Source organism: Rhagoletis pomonella, unplaced genomic scaffold, assembly GCF_013731165.1.
Source record: "Rhagoletis pomonella isolate Grant_MI unplaced genomic scaffold, Rhpom_1.0 Rhpom_scaffold_00012, whole genome shotgun sequence".
Classification (NCBI taxonomy): domain Eukaryota; kingdom Metazoa; phylum Arthropoda; class Insecta; order Diptera; family Tephritidae; genus Rhagoletis; species Rhagoletis pomonella.
In genome coordinates, this window is record NW_023458566.1 from 17,889,826 (window position 1) to 17,914,312 (window position 24,487).

At 37.8% G+C, this 24,487-nt stretch overlaps 6 protein-coding genes across 12 annotated transcripts in view; 3 read left to right on the top strand and 3 right to left on the bottom strand.

Moving 5' to 3' along the window:
• Positions 1-4,550, top strand: part of LOC118747989 — a 72,291-nt gene extending 67,741 nt beyond the window's left edge. For both annotated transcript variants that reach the window (XM_036482241.1, XM_036482240.1), the window contains exon 7: positions 1,042-4,550. In XM_036482241.1, the coding sequence (XP_036338134.1) occupies positions 1,042-3,517 (2,476 nt within the window). In that variant the 3' untranslated portion in view covers positions 3,518-4,550. The remainder of the gene's footprint in view (positions 1-1,041) is intronic.
• Positions 4,551-5,117: 567 nt separating this feature from the next.
• On the bottom strand, positions 5,118-6,564 carry LOC118747991 (negative elongation factor E). The gene is made up of 4 exons (XM_036482243.1): positions 6,392-6,564; positions 5,795-6,312; positions 5,570-5,736; positions 5,118-5,247 (listed from the first exon to the last, which is right to left on the bottom strand). Exons 1-4 carry the CDS (start codon positions 6,470-6,472, stop codon positions 5,171-5,173), a joined length of 843 nt encoding a protein of 280 aa, XP_036338136.1. The 5' UTR covers positions 6,473-6,564; the 3' UTR covers positions 5,118-5,170.
• A 1,740-nt stretch (positions 6,565-8,304) lies between these two features.
• LOC118747993 (pseudouridylate synthase 7 homolog) lies at positions 8,305-11,063 on the top strand. Its single transcript, XM_036482249.1, has 7 exons — positions 8,305-8,488; positions 8,548-8,735; positions 8,792-9,073; positions 9,157-9,265; positions 9,349-9,709; positions 9,780-9,971; positions 10,042-11,063. Exons 1-7 carry the CDS (start codon positions 8,379-8,381, stop codon positions 10,951-10,953), a joined length of 2,154 nt encoding a protein of 717 aa, XP_036338142.1. The 5' UTR covers positions 8,305-8,378; the 3' UTR covers positions 10,954-11,063.
• Positions 11,064-11,612: 549 nt separating this feature from the next.
• On the top strand, positions 11,613-21,247 carry LOC118747992. 5 transcript variants are annotated; one of them, XM_036482244.1, is made up of 9 exons: positions 11,614-11,856; positions 16,147-16,493; positions 16,566-16,695; positions 17,956-18,907; positions 19,417-19,997; positions 20,063-20,115; positions 20,190-20,291; positions 20,645-20,970; positions 21,061-21,247. In XM_036482244.1, exons 2-9 carry the CDS (start codon positions 16,417-16,419, stop codon positions 21,087-21,089), a joined length of 2,250 nt encoding a protein of 749 aa, XP_036338137.1. In that variant the 5' UTR covers positions 11,614-11,856; positions 16,147-16,416; the 3' UTR covers positions 21,090-21,247. The 5 variants fall into 5 exon arrangements, with proteins under 5 accessions (XP_036338141.1, XP_036338137.1, XP_036338139.1 ...); XM_036482246.1 differs by having other exon boundaries at positions 20,066-20,115; XM_036482247.1 differs by having other exon boundaries at positions 20,069-20,115.
• On the bottom strand, positions 13,062-14,493 carry LOC118747994 (transcription factor Adf-1). The gene is made up of 4 exons (XM_036482250.1): positions 14,391-14,493; positions 13,882-14,244; positions 13,655-13,823; positions 13,062-13,598 (listed from the first exon to the last, which is right to left on the bottom strand). Exons 2-4 carry the CDS (start codon positions 14,033-14,035, stop codon positions 13,271-13,273), a joined length of 651 nt encoding a protein of 216 aa, XP_036338143.1. The 5' UTR covers positions 14,036-14,244; positions 14,391-14,493; the 3' UTR covers positions 13,062-13,270.
• A 1,235-nt stretch (positions 21,248-22,482) lies between the features above and the next one.
• LOC118747996 (pyrimidodiazepine synthase-like) lies at positions 22,483-24,219 on the bottom strand. Of its 2 annotated transcripts, none has more exons than XM_036482251.1 (4): positions 24,048-24,219; positions 23,206-23,792; positions 23,016-23,137; positions 22,483-22,753 (listed from the first exon to the last, which is right to left on the bottom strand). In XM_036482251.1, the coding sequence occupies exons 1-4, from the start codon at positions 24,073-24,075 to the stop codon at positions 22,723-22,725; spliced, it is 768 nt and encodes a 255-aa protein (XP_036338144.1). In that variant the 5' UTR covers positions 24,076-24,219; the 3' UTR covers positions 22,483-22,722. The 2 variants fall into 2 exon arrangements, with proteins under 2 accessions (XP_036338144.1, XP_036338145.1); XM_036482252.1 differs by having other exon boundaries at positions 22,971-23,137.
• Positions 24,220-24,487: the final 268 nt, after the last annotated feature.

A 24,487-nucleotide genomic window follows, 5' to 3' on the forward strand; every position in this document is an offset into this window, starting at 1 on the left:
GTTTCCGTTGATAAAATTTTTAAATAGTTTTATACACGCCTTCAAAGCTGAAGTATTTTATCATTTGAAGTGATTTTTTGAAAAAAAAAAACATTTTTAAAAACTAATCTTATTTATAAATATAGTTTAAAAAACTAAAACCTGGCTATTATTATTTCCATTCGTACCGCCATCAGGTATGTAACTTGAGCATATAAATCGCGGCATCTTTTAGGCGCATCAATATTACATAGTTACATCCCGACCTAATAAAAGGGAGGTAAAAAAACTATATTTTTGGAGTTATTTTCAAGGGCAATTCATCTAAACTCGTAAATGCTTCTTAACCAAGTAAACCTTGTAAACTTACCTCATTTTGTATGGAAAACCAGTTTATTAACGAGGTTTACGCAGTTACGAGGCATTTACGCGCTTTGATGAATACCATGTCAAATCGTTGCAGCTCACGTAAATCTTCAATATTTTGGCGGAAGTGGCAATATACATATATTTAATAGATTTCACAATTCCGATGGAAAAACATTACCGATTTTTTTTTTTTTTTTGGTGGTATGGAGTGTGATGCACCCCAATATACATACATACATACATACACTATTTCGCTAACCCAAAATTGTTTCAGTGAATATTAGTTCCGTTATTATTTAGCGCAATATTGTTGTAATACTCGTAACAAACATTAATGTAGTATAACTAAATACATACGTACACGCATACTTAAACATATGTCGGTATGTATGTACATGCAAATGTACAAACCACATCTAAATAATAAAAAAGAAAAATAAAACCAATCAACACATTTAAGAGTTTTGTTTGTTTCGCTTGTTGTTTTTGGTTTTCGTTAAAGTTTTTTTTGTTGAAGCATCTTCTTTTGTTGTTGTTGTTGTTGTTGTTGTTGTTGTTGTTGTTGTTGTTGGTTTGGTGCTTGGCCCTGTGGCAACTGCATCCACTTTTCCATTAAAATTTTATATATATTTTATTTGCCTCCAATTCTGGTTTTCCTTTTCCTTTCATCGACCGCTTCACCACTTCCTTTAGACTGGACGATGATTATGAAGAGCCGGAAGCGTTGCAGCAGGAACGCCCTGAATCTCCACGAGACTTACAATCTGGCGAGATTATAAATAAAATGAAATTCAGACCGCTGCCACCTCCACCACGCCCACCCCGCGAAAAACGTCAACGAGCCGAATCGAAGAGTTCAGCGCATAGCGCTTTCAACGCGCTATACAATCGCGAGATTGCTGACGAACAAATTGCCACATCTTCCACGGCGGAAAGTTACGATCCGACCGACGTCGATTTGGAGGAGGAGGAAACACGCCTACCTGAGGTTGAGGTTTCAACTCAGACCGACCCCTTGCCGGACGATTTCGAATGTGAGGAATTCGAAATCACCGAAGATATGAGAATAATCGAGCCGCGTATAAATAGTATGAGAAAAACTTTGGATGAGCTATTAAGGGAAGAGGAGTTGAAAGCCAAAGAATCTGAAGAGGCGCAACCTCAGCTCACTGAAGAAGAGCAATTAGCACGGGGACTGCAAAGATTCCGCGATGCCAACCAACGAAGCATTTCAGAGCGATCGCGCGCCTCTTCGCAGGCGGACCACTCCAAATCTCAAAGTCGGCCACAAACCCCCTCTGCCGTTGTTATCGAAAGACGCGTTTCGACGCCGATACCCAGCCAACAGAGTGAATCGATGCTGGAGGCATCGTTGATTGTACGACCAATTGATGATCTAGATTTGGAGGAAGAAGCATTACGGAGGGAAGGTCTGCTCACGGATAGCTCGCAGCAAAGCAAGTCCGATGTGGAGGCAACGTCGCATGACGAAGAAGAGTCGAAACTGGCCGTTAGCGACTATTCTAGAGGCCCAAGCTCTGAAGAGCTAAATGCTGCACTTGATGAGCTACGCGCTCAAGGTGGCAGCAGCAACTATGGAGAAGATAAAGGAGAAAGTGTGGAGGGCGAGCTAAACGATTTTGATTACGATGAAAAGATGTCAGACATAGATATACCCGCTTATGACTACACCACCAATTACCTGGGAGAGGAAACGTCTGAGAAAGATAATAAGGAAGAGAAAAGTGTCAGAAACGAATACCTATCTGAAACTGAGGAAATAGAAGCAACGCTAAGTACGTCTGAAGACGATCAAAGACGCGAGATCCGAGACGAAATCTCAGTAGCGCCACCATCTGCGTCTGAAGATGAACAAAAAAGCGAGATCAGAGACGAACTCAGGGTAGAAGAAAGTACTGAAGAACAAAAGAACGAATCTCAAGAGATTGGGGAAGACCTCCAAAGCCCTAGAGATGAGGCGCTTGAAGCAGTTCGAATGGATCACACACGAGAAGAAGAAATTGTTGAAGAGCCACCCTTGCCACCACCTCGCCGCAAGTCAACAACACTTGACATCCCGCCGGCACTTACTTTAGTGGAAGAGCTATCGAAGGAATTGACTCCTGTGCCTTCGTCAACAGCTGCCGTCCCGATTCCAATGCAACCTGAACTACCTGCGCACATAGGGGATCTTGAAGTCGAGCGTTTACGTGTACATGCACTTCAAGCTGGCCAAATTATGGTTTCACAGCTCCATGGCACGCAAATATCGGCCGAAGAACTCGAATGCAAATCGGGAAATTTAATTGTGAAGAACATCGCTTTGCCGGAAGGCTTCATTGAAGATATTGTAGAGCGCGTGCGCACCACCGACCGTCAGCATTTGCTAACCGCTGAAACACAGACCAGTTTGCAAGCAAGTAGCGAAGCATTGGCTACGGAAGGCAGATCTCCGCTAAGGGAAATAGTGCCGCCACCAAAACCACCACGACAGCGCGACTTGGGAGCAGCGAAGCAAACGGTCGATACTTCCGAAGAAATCGTCTTACAGCAACTCAGAAACTACGACGAAGAAACACAAACTGACCCAGTATCATTCTCAGCTAATGCGAACATCCCACCACCACCACCGCCAGTATATACCACGACCGAGTATCTACAATCATTGCCGCCAATAGGTTTCTATAACCTGCGTCGGGGCGACGAGCAGCCATACGGCAGCAGTGCCGATGGCAATGAAGTCGCTCAACACCGGAGACATCACCACCATCATCGCCATCATCGCAGATGCGACTCATCCTGTTCGGAATGCGAAGACGACGACGAATTGGCTGAGCGAGAGGAAACGCGCTCTCGCTCGCACAGCCGGCGTTCGCGCAGCAGCACACGTCCACCTGTTGAGCCACAAACCGTGGCAAAAGCAGGCAAACAATTTGTGTCCGCTTGCAGCTTGTCGATTGTGCAAATGATAAACCGTCTGACGGCCGCGATTCGAGGCGGCGATCCGGACAAAAATGTGCAAGCGCAGGTTCACCATATCCCCACACTGGTGGCCCTTTTTGTTGTCATATCTTTTACACTGATCGTGTACATGCTGTCGGGCAGAAATGTGCACACCCACCACTGGGACTTTTTCAACCCTCCAGGGAGTGGGCCACGACAATCGTAGAATTGCATAGCTCAAATATTTTTAGTTCCTTTTTTCCAGACGTCGAATGGGTCGAATGACCACGCGAAGCCAGTGATAGAGAGTTATTTGTATTTGATGTTTTGCGGGAAATTGATTATAATTAGGAAATGTTTTGAAGCATCGTGGTCGAGCGCTCAAACTTATGTTAATGCCGCTGCGCTGAGATCGACTTTGTGCCGATTGCGATAGAAAATAGCAGCTGGGTATTTCAGTTTCGGAAGAAAGCAACGAAGAAATACATAAATATTCAAAGTATGTAATTATTTTGTACGAAAATTTAACGAAGGAGTTTGTAGAATAAAATTAACAAATATCTACTTGTATCATGTTAATAATGACGAACCATTTACAATGCCGTGGGCGTTTTCTGAAACTAGGGGTGCGTTCAGAAATGCATCAAGCCAAAGCATCTGTATCATTTATTTCTAAACTATAATGGATGGAAATATCTTATTTACGCAACTAAGTTCCAATTAGGTTTTTAACAGTGGTTGTGCTTATTTGACATTTCCATCAATTATAGTTTAGAAATAAAAGAGACTGATGCTTTGGATTGATGCATTTCTGAACGCAGCCTAGCAAACTTTAATTAACAAATATTGTATATGTATTGCATATAAAAATATTAATACGGATAGGATATACATACATACATACATATATTTTTGCAAAGGAATTTTCATAATGAACATAAGATTCAAAATCATGTTAATATACATACATACATATATGACATACTCATGTTCAGCGGCACAAATAACCAACAGAAAAAAGTTCGCTTTGACGCCAAACCAAGAATCATTTTCATTATTCTTTCTAGTTTGCTTTACTATTATTATTTTTCTGAAGTAATCGGATATCGAAGTACGTAATGTATTTATCTGATGACCCATAAATTTTGCATTGTTATCTAATATACTATATTTATTATTTAAAATAATCAAATTCAAAAACTCACATAAAATAATGTGGGTGTAAATTTTTCAATAAAGCAATGTTCAAAAACAGCTTATATTTCTGTGATTTTATTCTTGTTGGAGCGTCTACTTACTCCTGCCTAGATCAGCTTATTTTTCAATAGTTTTCGTCAAGCTCAACTAGCGATAGGTCCAAGAAACGTGCTGTTTCTACAGGGTCGGACAAAGAGCATAGAGCGGGCATGTAAAGGGGTGATTAGGGTAAAGCCAGATAGAAGAAATAGCCGTATACTTTCTTCAAGAACATACAACGATTGGTTCGATTTCCCGATCTAAACATCGTCTTAGTCTGGTAAGACCCAAGTCGTTTCGGTACATAGTAATGATTACAATTGTTAACTCAATATAGAAAGGTACTATCTAACAGTTTTGTTTCTTTACGGAGTGATGAAAAAACTCGATAGAAAATCAAGTTCTTTGTAAACGCTATTTTTACACAAAACAAATTTTATGCTGCATCAGTGATTTTTAAATTTCAATATGTTTTTAGTGAATAATTGGCAGACTTTTTGTACAATGCTAAATTTGAAAAGAAAATGAGATAGGACCTTTCTACATTAAGTATGCCTCCTTCATACCTTGTCGTTTAATATATTGCTTGGTTCTGAGTTTTCATAATGATTTTATTGCCGAAAAAGAATTGCGTTAAAACGGTTTATTGTAAAAAGTCGTCATCATATTGAACCATCTCACGTCGATCCTTGTGGCTGCCCTTCTGGGACTTGTTTGCCGCTGTAAAAGAAAACGCAATCAAATCTTAATATTTGAATTCTGCATTCAGTAAGCGTTGCTACTGCGATATCAAACTACTTTAAAGGTATATGTGACAGGGAAAATTAAAAGGTTCTACGTGTCGAAAAATCTATTTTTATTTATAATATTTTCTTTCTAGCTGTATTCGCTTTTTCATAAATTGCCTCCAAAGATGGGCACATTGACAAAAAAACGTACTAATAAAATACACTTGTTAACATCCAAGTCGTTGTGAATAAATTATTTTCGAACCGTAGACCCCTTTTAATGTCCCTGTCAGATATGTATGTATATTAATTACCTATAGAAGACCATGCTGCCGATGACGTAGCATCATTAATAGGCTCAATTTGTGGCTGGCGACGAGCCAGCTGTACCTGCAAATTGATGCCGTTCACATTCTTTCCATGCATTTCTGCGATGGCACGGTCTGCGGATTCTGGTTTAGCAAAGGACACGAATCCACGACTGTTGGTAAATTAATTAAGTTAGATTCGATCCAAAAATATTTTTTATCGGCTCTTACCATTTCTCGACTTCCATGGACACATTAACAATGGTACCATAATCGTTGAAAGTTTTTTTCAAGAACTCCTCTGTTACCTTGTTTCCTGACACGAAAATAGTATTACCTGCGCGGGGTTTCTCGGGCTGCGTTGAGTCCAAAGAACTTTTATCATTCAGACCGCGCTCTTCGCGATCGCGTTCTGTGGCAAAGTGCTGATAAAGATTTTGTATTCGGGGCTCTTCTTTTATTATTTCGCTAATGATAGTCTCCTGTGCGACATCATTTTGTGTTGAAGAAAATGGTTGATAGGCTGCGACACTTGCTTCTGGAGCTCGTTTCGCTCGTTCCTGGCCTTTTGGGCGCTTAAACGATGTCTGATCCTGTTTTGTTTGTTGCTTTTGAATAGCAGGAATGGCGCCACTTTTAATTAATTTTCGGGCAACTTCACGAGCATCACGTGCATCAGTGGGTCGCTTTAATGTGAGAGGTTTCTCCGGCTCGGGTTTAGGTGCTTTCAAGGCCTGCAGTGCTTTTTTCTGGCAGGGCGGGGGGAGCAAAGAACAAGGTATGTTCATATGAATGTACTTAAGTATGCATCTGTGAAAAATATCTTACCTTTTTCTTCAACTTCTGATATTTTGCTTGAAGCATGTGCTCCTCTTCTGTTAAATTTGATGGAAAATGTATATAGACCATCCTTCAGTTCATTCGTTGCGCCAAAATGCAAAATAACAAAATTTAATCCCAAACAAAACAAAAATCGCCTGCTATTAAGGATGCAATTTCGACATCGATGTTTGGAAACATCGATATTTTAACATTGACCCCAAAAACATCGATATATCGTGCATTGATGAACGAAGTTTTGACGTCGATGCTGTTGGTAAAATCAAATTTACTGGTTATCTACATGAGGCGATTTTGCATACAAATTTTTTCAGGCAGATGTCAAAAGCGCTCAGAAATATACTTTTTTCTTGCTTCTTTGATTAGGTTATCTTGTATTTTAGGTTCATGATATCCTACAATGATTCAATAATTAAAGGTAGTACGATGTTCCCACGCTTCGTAATTCGCTCTCTAAGTAATTCGCTAAATAATTCGTGAATTACCCTGTTTCCACGCCAAACATTAGTAATTCGTTTGACACCTGTAGTTCTTGTTCTTGTTCTTCGCTGTTTATTATTATTTTTGTGAACTGCAAATATCGAATATGGAGCTAAAATTTAAGTTTTCATCAATAATTTTAATATATATAGTGACAGCAAATGGGACCAGGCCGGTAAAACATCGATATATTTCCGATAAATATTAGAGAAGGCACCGATTCGTTCGTCATTCGCATGGTAATTCGATCTGAATTACCTACAAATGAGGTAATTCGCTATCAAAATTTTGTATGGTGAATTACGTATTTCGGAAGGTAATTGGCAAGACGAATGACGAATTGGAGAGCGAATTACGAATAAGAGAGCGAATTACGAAACGTGGAAACATCGTATTAGATAAACTGACAGTTGTCTCTCTCGCACCGCTCGTTTAGCAGTGGCACCGTGTTGCAAATTTACTTGAAAAAGTGTAGCTCACGAATGAAATAGCACTTTACGTTTTTGTGTAATATATTTATTTGTATATGCATATAAAGCACATTTAACTGACATGAACGTAAATTGTTTTCAAAGTCGATGTTTACATAAAACGATTATTAACACTCAACGAAGAGACCTATTATATCGATACTGCGGAATCACATAAAAAATCGATAACAGAAAAATGTATCCCAGACTGAGTGTTGCCACCTCACCCTTTTCCGACCAAATTTGGTCGCTTCTTTTTCACTTGCTAGGTTGGTAGGCAAAGTAAGATTTTGGTCGGATAGTTGAATTAAGTTATTAAATTCTTTATTATTAAAATATATATTTAAAACACCAAATATTTGTCAATTGTAAATTTTAAACATTTGCCAATCCTGTCTTTAAAAATAAGAAACCTAATTGGTTTGACCACTGATGGAGCCAATATTATGGCTAGAGACTTGGGCGGAGATATAAGATATACAACTTTTACAAATAATAACACCAGCTAAGGTAGTTTCTGAAGAAAATTTACCAAATTTACCTGTTGTTGTTGTTGTTGTTGTTTTAGCAGCATACAAATTCCCCAAAGACTTCTTGGGGTGTGTTGCTGGAGTGACAGTCCTTGGCCAGATATAAATTTTTTGTTTGAAGGAAATTTTTGAACAAGAAATTATACACCATTTTTTCCAATGATATTTTGACCCACTTTGTGGAAGTAGAACTTGACGAAATTTTGACCAGACATAGAATCAGTGATGGAGATTCTAAATATGCAATAAAAAAATAATGGCGTATGAGCACATACGCTATTGTTATATTGAGGGGACGATTTAATCTTAAAAAAAATGAATTGTATGCTTTCAGAATGCTTTTTTGTAATTGAAATTTATTTGGTAGGTTGTAAACGATTTTGGTAGGATGAGGAAAGAAAACTGGTAGGGGAAAAAGGTTTTAGTGGCAACGCTGGCCAGGCTAGTCCAGCACGAGCTAATTTTTTTTTAAAATTGTGATATTATTCACTAGCTATGGGAAAAAATCGAACGCCTTTTAAAAGACAACGATGGCGTCCACAACAGCGTGGTACTCCATCATCAAACTCGAATAAAAATATTGACTATGGCAATAGGAGGATCGAGTAAGTCCCTTAGGTTTTTTGTCGTTTCGGTTTTCTAACTATTCACATGTTGATTACAGAGTCGGTGGTGCCGGCTGGCAAAGTTTGCGTGAGGATCAAGCGGGAATAACTGAGTATGTGAACAAAATAGCAGGATTCACCGGGGTTGTGAAATCGCGATTCTCAGATTTTCAAGTAAATGAAATCGATGCAAACGGAAAGGTTTTGCAAATCACCGACTTAACGACACCCCAAGCGCTGGTGGAAAGTAAGTTTCTGTCGATTTGGGCCAATATGAAATAAACCCCGATTTTATTCCCGCAGCCCTTGATGAAACTGAATTAGCTGCTGCGCGTGAGAGGTTCAAAGAAGTTATAACAACAGAGGTGTGGGAAAAGATTGGCGTATTAGCAGCAATGAAAGCGAACAATCCAGCAGCTCAGCCCATAGATATCAATGTATCGTCTTTGGATAAAGAAAAACGAACGCAGGTACATAACATATTAAAGCAGTTATATGGACAAAAACTAGTGAGTTCAACAATTAGCCCCACGGATTCCACAGACGAGCGTTTTGTAAGAATAATGAAGCCCAAAGGAAAACCAAGTAGGGGAAAATCATGATTGCTTACATACATATGTCAAATAAATAAATATTTCTTTACGCTAAATAAATAATGCAAATCTTAGGTGAGAAGCGCAAACGGTGGACATTTCCAGGCGAATATGTACACTTTTTGGTATACAAGGAAAATATGGAAACAACCGAGGCGGCTTCAAGATTAGCATCACGTTTGAGGTAAGTCGTATCTATATATGCCTTTGAACATATATGTATGTATATACTTATATCTATATAAAAATGTGTGTACAACGCCTTAGTATGCATCCGTCTCATGTTAATTATTGTGGCACCAAAGATAAGCGCGCCAAGACAACGCAGAAGTTTTGCATAAAACGTCGCGAGCCTTCGCAAATTTTGACCGCTGCTAAAGTGTCCAAAATTAAAGTCGGCAATTTTGAGTTCAGTAACGAAGTGGTCAAGTTGGGTGACTTACAGGGAAATCGATTTAGAATAGCCCTGCGCCATGTCAATGGAGATGAAAAGGAAATCGAGAAGGCTCTGGAAGGCCTGCGGGAAAACGGATTTATTAATTATTTCGGTTTGCAGAGATTTGGTAATCATCCTGATATACCCACATATGAAATTGGAGTTGCACTTTTAAAATCGGATTATAAAACGGTATAATATAATAGCGGCTTTATACTTCGTTCGCCTATCTTCTGATTTATGATTTATCTTGTGTATGTAGGTCGCTGAACTGATTTTAAAACCTCGAGAACATGACCTTCCTTTCATGGATAATATAAGACGGAGGTGGTGGGAAGAACGTAACTCAGCCGCAGCAGCCGCTAATTTAAATTCTAATGATTCTATCGAAAAAAAGTTACTAGTTGGACTAGCGACTTATGGCGAAAATGATTACTCGGCGGCATTAAGAAAGGTGTTGTTTGTAATTATAAATAAAGCGTAGAAAAGATTTAATTTTTAACTTATCTGTGTGTAAAAAGCAGATACCACGCAACATGTTACTTCTTTATACGCATGCATTTCAAAGTCTGGTATTCAATCGCATTGCATCGCGCCGCATTCGAGAATTTGGATTGAAGTTAATACCAGGTGATTTGGTATATCGAAATAAAGAAGAAATGGATGACGATATTGTTGAAGAAACTATATTAGAGGATATGGTCGAAAATGAAGAGGGGAATGAGGCCAAGGAAGAGAATGTCCCCATACCAAATAGTAACGAGAAAAATGAAGCGGCTACAGATGAAGCAGCGGGTTCCAAGTTTAAGAGAAAAGTTAAGGCATTAAGCGCAGGTGAAATTGAGTGTGGGGGTTACACAATTTTTGATATTGTTTTACCTTTGCCTGGATATGATATCACTTACCCGGACAATGAAGTGAAAACCTGGTATGAAGAAATACTAGAAGAGTACGGGCTCTCATCCGAGACATTGCGTCACAGTGTGAAAACATATGCCTTGGCTGGCGCTTACCGAAAACTGTTGATCCATCCCAGAGGTTTAACATGGAAATTTCGAAAGTACTCCTCTGCAGAGGAATCACTCATAGTATCCGATTGGGACGTTGTTACTGGTAGATATGAACCCATTCAAGAGGATTGTGAAGTAGGCGACTTTAAGGCTCTGCTGTTAGATTTCTGTTTGCCTCGATCTGCATACGCTACAATGTTTCTGAGAGAGCTACTGAAATCGGACACTTCTGCTGCACATCAAATGAAAATAGAACTAGACGAACAAAATAAAAATAAGAACAGCGAACAATCAAGGGTAAATGAAGATGGTGGCGAAGAAGAAATATTATGTGACGCGAGTGACCAGGATTCCTCCCAAAAGCGAAAGTGTGAGTCCGAAAAATCTGAAGAGGTCGAGGAAAAAAAATCCAAGTCTGATGGATGATAAATAACATATTGCAACACATATGATTATTCATCTATTTTAAATCAGCGATTGCATGTATCTTTTTTATAGTTATCATAAAAAATAAAAAGCAAAAATCTAACAATTTATACGGCTATTTCTTTTTTATCAGGGTTAATATTTTCAATCTTACTAGAATAAAAGACGTGAGCTATAAATATGCATACGTATTTGCACATATGTACATACAAACATTCATACATATTTACAAGCACGATGAAGAGCCCCTAACATCTCAATCAAATCCCTGTAACATACGTAATTCTTATCTCAAGTATTATATATACATTTGAATATACATACATATGTAAATACGGTAAAAGAATTCATTCACTAAAAATGTTGATGGCCAGCAACAACAAATTTTAGCCTAAAAACACTACTCAGTAAAAATATACTAAACCAAAAATATCAGAAAAACAGCACTAGAAGCAGATGCGCTTCAGACCGCCGCCGCTCCTATGTATTATTTTTGTTCTACCCTGACTCCTCCGGCGGATTTAGAAGGCTTTCTAGTCTATTTCAGGTTTTCTGCATTATAAGTTTGTTTACACTGCGGCAGTAGGAGCCAAGGAATGTAAAGTTGCAATGCAAAGTTCACTTAATACATTTACATATACACATACTTAGTGCAATAATTGAGTCGCTTTAGCTCTCTTTATTTTGCCACATGAAATGGGCGCTAAACACAATACTTGCGTACCAACAAAGACGATGTTGTGCGCATATACAGACAAATGAATTGACGATAGGCGCAAGGACTTTCAATAATTTTTACGCGGATTACAGTACGAAACAAGCCACAGCAACGACGGGAAATCTTGACTGCTTATTAAAAATCAATTGCAGAGCGTTAAAAGTGCGGGTTTTTGCGAAATAAAAGTATGTTTATAAAGTAGAGTAAATGATTGTAATAAGCAAAAATGCTGCAACTATATTTATTTCAGTAAATATGGGCTTAAAATGGTTACAAAGTAAACAAATTTTATGAAAAATGTGTAAAGTTATAAACAAATAAATGCAGGTCTTACAAATGGCAAGATTTACCAAACATTCTTGGTAACGGTATACGCTTTTCTACATAGTCAAAAAGCTTTTAAAATTTTCATATATTGATTTCTATGGACGGCAAATCAATCAATACAGCCAACGACCACATTAATGTATGTACATATGTAACTTCATTTGTAAAATAACAACAATGACGATTGAAGGAATAAGCAGTTAAGTGCATGATAAAAATATAGTAAGGTAGAACCGCTGAGAGTCACTTTTAAAATTCTTGACGTTTCCAAACAATTTAATTTTTAAATTTACTCACAAACTCACACACACATTTTCATTTTCAATCTCAAGCAACAACAATTTCGAACAATTTCAATTTTTTATTTTCACTTTTATATGATTTTAAAATGTTGGCAAACTTCAAAAAAAAAATCATGGCCGACAAATTGAGAGAACGGTTCTACCTTGCTATGTTTTTATCATGGTTAAGTGCACATACATTTGCATGAGTGGGTTATAGGTATGTAAGTTGGAAAGTATTGCGCGCCCAAACATAAAGAATATGCTCTCCCACTAGAGCACAAACGACGCTTGTGACGATTGTGAAGTTTCGAAATTGAAAGTTATATTTATCAGTGTTTAAAACCCCTATATATGCATATGTATGCACAAGTGACTAAAATGCCATAAATTACATCCCATACAATTCAATAACAAAACATTGAAGTTAAAAAGAAAATAAGGTATGGAAAATGCATAAATGGGGTGGAGTTTGTATTCACCCATACATACATACATACATACATAAATATGCCTGATGTTCAGACTAGGCGATTATTTGCTAATAAATTTCCCCGCTCCAAAGCAATCAGCATTCTTTGAAGGGTGGAAATAACAAATCCGAGTGTGATTCATATCCGAAAAAATCGATAATGATGCTTGAGCTTAAAGTTAGAGAAGAACGGGCACGAATGCGACGCGATAGAAGCCTCCGTATAGCGTCTGTTCACAAGCTGCGGACATAAATACCAAAATGGGGAAAAAAATTGGCAATTAGTATTCATATTTTTATTCAATATAGTGAGGCAATAATAAAATAATAATTTCTTGAAGCTTATTACTAAAAACACGTAATATTAATGTTCACTAAAACTTAAATTTTGTGTACATCATTTTTTCTTAAACATACAAATTATGTCTACTATTCGTTTTATACATGATTGTATGTATAAATTGAGATACTGAGTACAAAAAGGAAATGCCATAAAATAAATTACGTACATATACACATCTATATTACAATATCATCAATATTCTCATTATCCAACGATTTCAGTTGGCATTTGCAAAGATACGCTACAATGCGCTTTTCAGCCTTGTTGCGATTAGCAGCATCTAAACCCTCGAGCAAAGTTTCGATGCGTTTCATAAACGAAGTTGTAGGTGTTGGAGTGTTCACTGCATTGTCCGAGGTTTTTGTATCAACAGTGGTGGTTTGCTCTTCCATAGCTTCTTGCAAAGGATCATCTTCATTTATAACTTGCTCAATAAGCTGTTCTGCGTCCATTTCAGTCCACGTGAAACGTGAGTTGTTTGCTGGACTTTTTGTGCTGTGTGAGCTGTTAAAGAATACATTTATTACTGCTTGGCAAATTCCTGAACAATATGTGCTTACTTGTGTAGCCTAATATGGCTTTCAAGAAAACTCATTTTTCCCATTAAATGCCAAGTAGATCCCCTTGCGCTCTTGGCGCCGCCTGCTTTGCGCTCCATCTCTATTGATCTCTGCAGCTCGCGACGAAATTTGTCTCTAAGGTTTTTCCATCGAATTACACAGTACTTGGCTTAAGTATAACCATTTTTATTAAACAATTTGCACAATTTGTAGATCTATGTACTTACTTTCAACTTCTAGAGAGGAAGCTATACTACGCCAAAGTTCATTTTTCCTTTTCATGAGATCATACGGCGAGCTACGAACTTCCTTCTCATAAAGCAGTGGATTTGCTCGCACCATGTCTATCAGTTTTACATCGAAATCCATTTTAGATGCCATGTCGCTTCCGGTCAATTGATTGTTAAGTTCTTTATCATTCAAGTAAAATAAACATCCACAAATAACACAATAGTTGACATCGGAAATGTTATGTTCCGTTCAAGTTAGCTGGTTGTGTGCCCAGATAAGCCAAGTGTAAGTACCATAGGTAACTGGACGGTACGATGTAGCTCCTGTATCCAAGATTTGATTTCGAGAAAAGTTGTATGCTGTGACAAATCGAAAACCAAAACCAAGTCATTCATTTTACTTTCATACATTTATATGCATATACGCATGTATATTTAATTAAAACTTGAGCTATAATTAACAAAATGTATGATAAAATAATATTTAATTTCACTGCGAACTATACTTATGGCGATTTAGACCAGAAACAAAAAATAATAACCACAAACAACAATTCACTGTCTCTTTTTTGATGTTTTTGCGATTTTGCGGTTAGGGACCAAAAATGCACTAACGGAATCGGTTAGGGACGAATTAATTTCCTTCATGCCAGAACTAGGTGGCATCACTGAGATGAGAACGGTTTTGACATGAAGGAAATTAATTGGTCTCTAACCGATTCCGGTACAGGGCTGCCGGTTTGGCTTTTCCTACCACATTGGTAGGTTTTCTTCGTTGATAAAACAGAAAGCATCTCTGGTTTGTAGTAGTGCGTCATTTGTCAGCACTGTGAGTAGGCTTGCCAAATTCAGACAATATCGGTTTTACCCTCATTATATTTTTTGGATGGGTCCAACTATTTGCCAAATAGTTTAAAAACTCGTTGCAGATAGAATTTCATCAATTACCTTCGGCGATTCTCTGAACTTCGTGTCTAAAGGGATATCAAGTGATTGAATTGTTGGACGTTAAGACAGGTTCAAAAATCAGATATTTTTCTTCGAATCGATAATACTTTCAACAATGACAAGGTTAATTAATTAATTAATTAAAAAAAAACTTATTGTTAATCATACAAATTTACAGTAAGTCAGATGATCTCAAAGTTTTTAATCGCAACTCGAAGAAATTAATGGCAAACCCGCAGAGCGCGATTTTTCACGTAATTTACTCCGAAGGCGATTACCTGGAAATCTTATTTTAAGTGTAGAAACCACTGCCTCAAACGCCGTTTTCTTAAATGGTAGTAAAGAAGACATTTTGGTACATTTTTGAACTAGCTCTTGGAAAGTTTGCAATGGTAACCCTGTCCCGGTAGTGCATTTTTGGTCCCTAACGGCTATCATCGAAAAGCGGAAGTGAATTACGTTATAGCCTACACGGCAAGGAAGGAAACAATTTTTTAAAAGGCTAATTCCCTTCGTTTCTGGAACATTATGAAAAAAAAAACTTTATTTTTCACCTTGGCATTTGAGGCATAAAGAATTTGTTAGTGTTTCCGGTGAAGTGCTGATTTTATAGTGGATGTGAAAATTTAATTTAAAGGGTGACTTTACATATAGCTTTTATCTCCGCTAATTAAAAGGGTAGTTAATCAAGTCATATTCCAATAGCCATTTAACATCTGGGCGGGCGGACACATGTGTATGCTAACGCGCAATTACATACATATTTACATATAAGACACATTTAATTCCGCTACTTCCCTTTACTTTTCTTAACCCAACTAAAACAAAGTAAACCCAGAAAGCAAAATATCCGGAAACGTATTCGAAAATGGAAACAATTTCGTATAAAAACCTGGGCTCGAATCGCCACATACGATATCGTACCACTCGTCACGTAAAAACACATTTTTCGGATTATGACATACGTGAACGTACTCTTTGTCCCATTCAGCTTATACTGCCTGACGTATCACGTAATTTTCTTTCGAATCGTTTTCGATACGTGAACGGATGTTACGATTCGAAAAAAGGAAATCGTTTTCTGAACGTTTCCGGATACGAAAAATGTACGAAAACTGCAGTCGGCAAAAAGTACGTTTCTCTGCTGGCTGGGTTAACCCATTTGACCATTTAAATGTATGTACATATGCACACATAAACATACATACATACGTACACACAAATATATATGTATGTATGTACGTGCGCGGGTGTTGCTTGGTCGTTGCCCAAAATGCAGACGAATTATTGATTTATCGATTTGCTTCTTTTTAGTTGGCTTTGTAGCTTTTCACAATACGGGGTTCTTTACGAAGGATTAAAGCGGACGACATAATACATATTTTCCCCATTTTAAGTTAGTTCCATGCTCTGCTACGGCTTCCATACTGAAAGCATACCCATAAAGCATTGAGGATTTTAAATGTTTCATCATGCTGCAGTAAAATCCATCATTTGTGCAAAGCCTGTGAGTCAAAGCATCACTGCAACAAAAACGGCAAAAACAATCCAACGGAAGGAAGTCTCTATTTGTATTGCAAGACCATGGCGGCAGAAAACTATCACTTAAAATGGGACTCCCATTTGTCATACTTGAATTCGTCAGTGGCCACGCTTTACAAGTAAGTGCCATTTTTTTGAAGGCTCCTAACGAATGCATATGGATTTATAATGCGTATTTTGTTTGATTTTAGGAATGAAAAGTTTGCCGATGTAGTGTTATATAGCTCCAGCAGCAATTGTGTCAGTGGAAATAGTTCGGAGAATGGCATACCTACCGTGGGAATTTCAGCGCACAAATTTATACTTAGCTCCTGCAGTCAGGTATGTGCAAAGAAACAAATTCGTGTATATATACCCTGCCAGCAAATTGGGAAGAGAATTTTATTGCCTATCGCCACGATGTCACTTCTTCGTCACTATTGCAACTTATCAAAGCGATAGTTATTCATTTCACTTAATAAAAAAAAAACATTTCTGCCGCTTTTCTATCTTCTTAAAGATGCCCGGACGATTTGTACTCTTTTCTAGTTTTGAAAATTAACAAAGCAAATATTGGAAGTTCATTCAAGTAAAATTATGCATATTTTTATTTTCTCAATCCTTCTTGATTTTTCAATTAACGTGCAAGCAAGGTGTGTTAAATACATTTTGCGCGCACGCAATCTTATTCCATGGGGAAATTATATCATTATTGTTATTATTATTATTTATAGTATAATTATTATTTATAGTTTCACCATGATCATATTTGAATAACAAATAATCATATCTTTTTAATTTTAACAGAGGCGTTATTTGATTGCCTTTTTACTATCAGGTTTTCGAATTCGTTTTCAAATGTATCCCAAATTTCTCATTACGTTTTATCAAATCTTCTTTAACACTTCAAACTTAATCACACAAGTTACTGTTATTCCTATCGAAATAGTTCGTAATTGCTGTATCGCTTTCGTTTCGTAAAGAAGTGACGCCTTGGTGCAACAGTTCTTCCCGAGAGCGGTTAAGAATTCGATAAAGTAGCGATATCATCGGCGATGATTTCCACAGAAATGTCGTATAGAATTAGTAACTTCCGCAATAGAAAATGCTGGCAGGGTAGCGGTATACATACATATATCGCACACCGTCCTCAAAAGAGTCACAACTCAAAATAATACGTTTGTCAGAAAATGCGAAAAACTATTTCTTAGCACATGATAATCATAAGGGCAAGGGCGACCTTACCTTAGGGTTTTTTTTTACAAATTATAGTTGCGTTCCAGATGCTTCACGATTTGCAGGTAGCAGTTCCAGGTGACCACCTTCCATAAGGTTTATTAATGGAGAAAACTGCTGTTCCTGCAAATCGTGAATATCGTGAAGCATCTGGAACGCAACTTATAACAAAAATTTGCTCCAGCTTTTTCTGAAAGGTAAATAAAAGCTGTGTACATTTTTAGTACATAACTTCAAAAATGCAAAATGTTGAGTTGTGACTCCTTTGAAGATGGTGTGCGATATACATACATATATATATGTATGCCCACTGTTTTTTGGCAAATTACAAATAGGTAACTTCATAATGTTTTTCCGTTATCTCAGTTTTTTGCAACGATGTTTGAAACTGCACCGATTTCTTCGCCAAACGGTGTACTCTACATAGTGCTTCCGCCGGATCTTAGCCACCGCGCCATACAAATTCTTGTGCAGTACATGTACAGTGGCGAGGCGACTGTCGCCAACGATATACTAAGTGAAGTCTTACGAGGAGGTGAAATACTGAAAATCCGTGGTTTATGCCGCACCTCTTCTACTTCCGTTAATTCGCACAATCCGCCACCGAGAACAGAGTCACTAATAACTAACGTCGGTGGTCCACATTACATTCAAAGTGCAACCAACCGCCAACCACTTTCATCCATTTCACATACGCATATTCCCAATGTTCATACCGGTGATATGTACGTCGTCAACAAATGTCCTACAGGTGGAAATGGGAGTTGTGGTACTCGCTACAACATGGAGCATTTGCAGCAGCTGTCAACACAGTCAACCTCGACACAGCACTCTCAGGCGTCGCACGCACAGCAAATGCAGGCAACACATTCCCAGTTCCGTGGTTTGGGTGCGTCCGTATTGCCCAAAGATAGTCCCGTTATTGTCAAGTCACCAAAACTATCACAGCTTAGGCTTCTTTCAGCTGCAGCGTCAAATAGTAAACATCATACAGGCGGGGGTATATCAGTAAACAAAGAGGTTGCAATAGATCCTGATGAAAAATGTTGCTATCAGTTAAATCAGTTGCAAGTGGCAACTACTTTGTGCAACGAATTGGGCTGCTCTGGGGACTGTCCCATATCGATGGAGGATGACCAGCTGAGACGACGACAACGAAGTCAAAATGAGGAGGGTATTCATGCAAGCGTTGTTGAGCAGCGGTTAGAAAGGGAGTACTCTGATCGACCTCGTCCACCGCCCGATGAACAGGACCAGCGGGATGATATTGAAATGGCCAGTTATGATAGGCATATACGCCGAAGCAGTGGTGATCGAAGTACGTATTGAAAATGTTCTGTATTTAGTAGTGAATAAGACGTATTGTATTCAATATGACTCCTTAGTGCAACATTTTTCAAAACTGTCATAAGTCAAAAAAGCAGAACTCGAGAAAAACGGCTTTAAAGTTTTGAATTCACATTTCGATGGCTGAGTGGAAGATCGACCTTTCTCGGCAGCCAGTTCAAAAACGCTCTATCTCAGAAAACTTTTCAAGAACGTCCTACTACAGAATTTGATTGAAAAACGCCTTATTTCAGAATTTTATTGAAAAACACCCTATCTCAGAATTAGAATTAGAAAACGCGCTATCTGAAATGAAAATACATTGAAAATAAGCTGAGATAGGGCGTTTTTGAATCGGCAGCTGAGATAGGGCGTTCTTCAACTAAATTCCAAGATAGGGTGTTTTTTAATAGAATTCTGAAGTAGGGCGTTTTTGAATAATATTAAAATAGGGCGATTAATCTTAAATTTTTCTTAATCTTTGTTTCCAACTCATTTCAGTTCGAGACTACTTCTTACCCGAGTCCTACGAGCATACGAACACAACGCCAACTAAGAGCAACCATCACTTCTCAGAACAAGTCAGCGCTAGATTAACTAACACTTCGCCAATGTCACATCCACAAAACTTTCTCGCGATCAAGCAAGAGCCGGCTGATTGGACGACCACAACCACTTCCGATAATGCATTATCAGAATTATCTAGGCCACCCAAGGCCCCTTTAAATTCCCCTAAACAACCGCTGGACTTCAAAATGCCGACAGGTGGTACCGCAGTAAAACTCGAAGTAGGCGCCCATCCGCACAGCCCACGAAACGAGCAGGATACAGCCGGACCGGACTCCAATGAATACGATACGCGGCTAGCATGCGAAATATGTAAGCAATCCTTTGATGAGCCTAAATCTTGGGTGAGGCATTTGGAGTCACACAGCGTCAACACATCATCGACCGATTCAGTAACTATAAACATGGCGTGCGGCACAACGAATAGCAACGGCGGAAACACCGCCGCCACTATAACCAACGGGGGCGACACTTTAGTCAAGGCGTACCTGCCCAAGAAACGTCGAAGAGTGTCGGTGAGTGAGAATAAATTACTAAACAATTCACAGTTTAACGAAGACTTTACAAACACCAATGGCAGCAGCAGGAGAATAACGCAGCTCATGTGACACTATGTTGTGACTTATGCTCCATGTATGTACATACATAAATACGAAATTTTTCATATTCCTTTGGTACTTAATTTTTTGAAACTACATATTTCTTAGATCTTTTGAGACCCCAGCAGAGTGGGTGCGACATCTAAACAACGAACACACCGAAATAGAGCTGGCCATGTTCAATAGCAAAAAGGACAACGAGCAGAAAAGGTAAGTGGAAGGCATTCATCCTTTCTTATCAATGACAATGCATAATGTGCATATGTATGTATGTACACATCGTTACCTTAATTCACAAAGGTCCTAAAACCAACACTTTTTTCGAAACTGTGTTTTTCACGGTATTTTAAAATACACCTTCTCTAATAATTTGAAAGTGTTAGAATCAAAAACAAGGGAGTTATGTCACTTTTTAAAAAGGCCTATCTATCGTTTTTGATTTGCTTTTTATAATGGGCCGTATGCATAAAACCTAAGCAAGTTTTTGCATTATCTTGATACGCCATTTTGTACTTTAAACGACGATATGTACATTGATTCAAATAAAATTTGTTTAATTGCAGCTCCTGCAACAGCAGCCAACAGCTAATGCAGCAGGGGCATCATAAACGATTCACCCATCGCTCAACGTATGACCAACCCGCCAACGAAACGCAACCAGCTACAGTGTCCGCCGTAGCACCATCAACTGCAAGCTTCTCGGAGCGCTCCGAAGCTTGTGGCAAAAAGTTTTCCACGCACAGCAGTGGCTTGGTGCACAAACGCAGCCAAAACACACTCAATGGCCTCAGCGTCAGTGTTAGCACAAGCGTCGAACCAACGTCGCTCCCATCAAATGCTGCTGATGTTAGCGTAATCAGTAGTGTGGCTACTAGCAGCTTATCTAACGGTAAGTGTAAATGCAAAGACGGCATCAGATCGAATCCAGTTACGAAATAGAAATCAGATTAAAAAACCTATGCATACAAATTTCTTACAGAACAAATAAGTACATCGTCCCAGGCCTGATACAGTCGCTGATATAGAAATGAAGCACAAAACGCTTGAAAGGGCCACCGTATTGCAATCGCAAGTGGAGTGAGAATCGTTACCTATGTCGTTCCAAATATAAACTAATGATGATGAAATCATACTAACAATACTATTTTAATCAAAATTTTTACAATGACAAAAAAAAAATGAAGCGGGCAGTTAAACATTTTAAAATAGATAAAAGCAACTTTTCATGTATGTGTACTTGATATGATGAAGCGATTGAGACTTCCCACAAGCAAGATGAATATGTACGTACATATGCACATCTACATAGCGAGCCCTAACCGCCAAAATAACGTAAGCGACACTTTTTTCAAAATTTTCTTTTTAATGCAGAAATATTCCTAGAGTATCTAGATGCATTTCTGCATCAAAAAGAAAATTTTGGAAAAAATGTCGCTTACGTTATTTTGGCGTTTAGAGCTCGATACATTAACAAACGAAACCACTTTCAGATAACTTTCGATTTGCGAAACAACAAACGTATGATGATGGTATGTGCATATGTACATACATTTGTAATACTAAATAAAATATTTTTGTGAAATATACCCACTTACATAGGCTCATATGGATATACATATGTACATACATATGTATGTGATCAATACATACAAGCATATTGAAAATGAAAAAGTTGTAAACTTTAATGATGTGGACACCTTTGAATATGCTATTTAAAAATACTAAAATATTTGTTAATTATAATCTTGAAAAACAAAAAACTGATTCGAAGGATAACTCCTCTCCATACCATTTACACATTACATACATACATCCCTAAATTTGTGCATGATATGCACATACATATGCATGTATGCCTGTACAAGTATACATAAGATTGTGTATATGTGTGTATGCACATACATATGTACATGCAAGTCCTTAACAGGTATGGAAAAGGTATCTTTTTCAATTTTCTCTCTCTATGTGTGTGTAGTTGACTTAATATAATTGAAAATTCATTCCAAATCCACAAATGATATTTACATTTATCGTGATTTTACGTATTTGAGATATGAAAACAGAAAAATTCAAAATATATTATATTGTATTTAGCTATTTAAGCAGTTTATGCAGCAATGCAATTTTAAATAAAGTATTTTTCTCTAATGTCATAACAGATTTTTTCACTCAAAATTGAATTAATCTAATCGAATGGAAACGGATGGCGAGAATTGCCGCGTTTTTGATACTTATATTGACCGCTGTGTTATCAAGTCAATTTTATCTACATATGGATGTGTGTATGTATGTATGTATATGCATTTGTAGATGCCGCGATGCATATATGTACATACATATATGCATATATACGGGCGTACTATCAAATCCTTCAAACAGAAATCACTCATACACCTTGACAATTTATTACGAAACAAATGTGTTGTATTTGATTTCTTAAAGTGAAAAAGCGTTAGATATATACGTACAAAAATATGTACATATATATGTGTGTATGTGTGATGTATACAGAATGATTAAAGACAATTACAAGGATATGTAAAGCGTGATTGCGTTTCCCGACTGATTTAAAATCAATGGAATTTAATGATATTTGTGTACTTCAAAATATTCCAATATCAAATTAAAAAACGTTTAATCCTCAACAAGTTTTTTGCCGCTTTGCATCGCTCCTGAAAATGAAATCAAACATAAAATATCAGTGCATGAATAGTAAGAGTTTTAATTACATTCAAAACTTATAAAAAGTACACAAGGTTAATAGAAGTCGATTACGGTGTTTAATATAGAAGCTCATAGGCTTTGATTACTGTAGGAATGTCGCAAAAATGTTAGTCACACAGGTATGTATATAAATATAAAAAATAAAAGTTAACACTAAATCCATACATATGTATGTATGCTATGACGCGTGTACATCTAGAAAAGTCTTACACGAGCATATCGTAGTCATGAACATTTTCACGACGGGCTTTCATGAACTTGGCATGTGTTTCACCATCTAAATAGAATCCTTTGACAGCAGGATCGTTTATCATCAGGTCACGCCATTGAATCTACATATATAATGGATTATGTTATACACATTTCACTTTGAGTAAGTAAAGGTAAGCAAGTATCTTACCAGCTTTCCAAAGCGATCTTTATCCATTTCATATTTATCCGGTAGTAAGTATTTCAACATTTCAGAACGTTCACACCACGGCCAGATCATATAATCTAACATGCCTGGCTTTTCGCCGCCAAAGTAGGGTGTTCCACGGGAGCTCAGCTCTTTCTCGAACACATCTAATCCCTTTGAGATGTCAGTTAGTGCACCAGGAGCCCCTTCACTTCCGCCCAAAAATACTTTATACATGGAGCTAACTACAGGGTTGAATCGCTCAATGAGTATTTTGTCTTGCGCTTTCTTTAGAGGATCTTTAGGGAAAAGTCGTTTTTCCGGGTACTTCTCATCGAGGTATTCAGCAATGATGAGAGACTCAATTAAAGCTGGGCTGCCCTCCTCCTTCGGTAATAATACTGCCGGCACTTTGCCCAATGGGCTGAATTCAGTAAGCCATTCCGGTTTTTCCGTAAGATTTATAAAAATGGTGTGATATGGAATGCCCTTGGCATCTAAGACTAAATGCGCCCTATGAGCATATGGGCAAAAGCGCATAGAGAACAAGCGGATTACGCCATCATCCGGCAATTGCGGTTTTTGCGATCCTACATATTTGTTAATGATTAAAATATTTGTGCATATTCAATACAAGAAATTCAAAATGGATTACATACAAAATGTTAAGCATACTCAGGTTTTTTTTTTACTTATATCCGATAACGAATTAATCAATACTACGTGCAGATTTTAAATATGATATTTAAGCATGACTGGACGAATTTCTTGTGAAATGTGCATGTGGCCCTACTGTGGTATGAGCCCAATTTCATTTTGTTAAATAAAAGCCTGTTTTAAATTACCTTTAGCCAAATGTTTGCCACCACTCATTGTACTTTTCTTACAATACCACACGAAAAAATGATGCAGATAAAGCAACTTTAATGTTAATTTATACCTATTTTCCAACGAACTTTGCAAGTAAAGTCACTAACTTGTTTTGTTTTTAATAAAACGAAATGTCAAAAACTGCCAAACGTCAATTCATTGGAAGTCATTGGAATGCACTACCGATTCCAGAGATTCTCTTCGTTCGATTAGGGTTGTACAAAAACATCGATGTATCGAGCAACATCGATGGCCGTGGAGAGAACCTCAGTATATCCAGTAAACAAACTTAGCTATTTTTTTTTCGCCAAGTTTGGTCCCCATAAAGGACTAGTGTTGCAAGCAACGCTTTTTCGGCAATTAGGGTGTTGTGCAGCTATTTAATGTGGTGAAAATTATTTAAGCACTGGGGAGA

Coding starts and splice junctions, on each gene's coding strand:
- LOC118747991 (XM_036482243.1), bottom strand. CDS start 6,472: ATGGTCTATATACATTTTCCATCAAATTTAACAGAAGAGGAGCACATG. Junction 5,737..5,794: donor TCCATGGAAGTCGAGAAATG/GTAAGAGCCGAT, acceptor ATTTACCAACAG/TCGTGGATTCGTGTCCTTTG. Junction 5,248..5,569: donor GGCAGCATGGTCTTCTATAG/GTAATTAATATA, acceptor TTTCTTTTACAG/CGGCAAACAAGTCCCAGAAG.
- LOC118747993 (XM_036482249.1), top strand. CDS start 8,379: ATGGGAAAAAATCGAACGCCTTTTAAAAGACAACGATGGCGTCCACAA. Junction 9,074..9,156: donor GAAGCCCAAAGGAAAACCAA/GTAGGGGAAAAT, acceptor TGCAAATCTTAG/GTGAGAAGCGCAAACGGTGG. Junction 9,266..9,348: donor AGATTAGCATCACGTTTGAG/GTAAGTCGTATC, acceptor ACAACGCCTTAG/TATGCATCCGTCTCATGTTA.
- LOC118747994 (XM_036482250.1), bottom strand. CDS start 14,035: ATGGCATCTAAAATGGATTTCGATGTAAAACTGATAGACATGGTGCGA. Junction 13,824..13,881: donor TTCCTCTCTAGAAGTTGAAA/GTAAGTACATAG, acceptor GTTATACTTAAG/CCAAGTACTGTGTAATTCGA. Junction 13,599..13,654: donor AGCCATATTAGGCTACACAA/GTAAGCACATAT, acceptor ATTCTTTAACAG/CTCACACAGCACAAAAAGTC.
- LOC118747992 (XM_036482244.1), top strand. CDS start 16,417: ATGGCGGCAGAAAACTATCACTTAAAATGGGACTCCCATTTGTCATAC. Junction 20,116..20,189: donor TGTTGTGACTTATGCTCCAT/GTATGTACATAC, acceptor CATATTTCTTAG/ATCTTTTGAGACCCCAGCAG. Junction 20,971..21,060: donor TACTAGCAGCTTATCTAACG/GTAAGTGTAAAT, acceptor AATTTCTTACAG/AACAAATAAGTACATCGTCC.
- LOC118747996 (XM_036482251.1), bottom strand. CDS start 24,075: ATGAGTGGTGGCAAACATTTGGCTAAAG. Junction 23,793..24,047: donor TGGCAAACATTTGGCTAAAG/GTAATTTAAAAC, acceptor ACAAATATGTAG/GATCGCAAAAACCGCAATTG. Junction 23,138..23,205: donor AAGATCGCTTTGGAAAGCTG/GTAAGATACTTG, acceptor TTATATATGTAG/ATTCAATGGCGTGACCTGAT.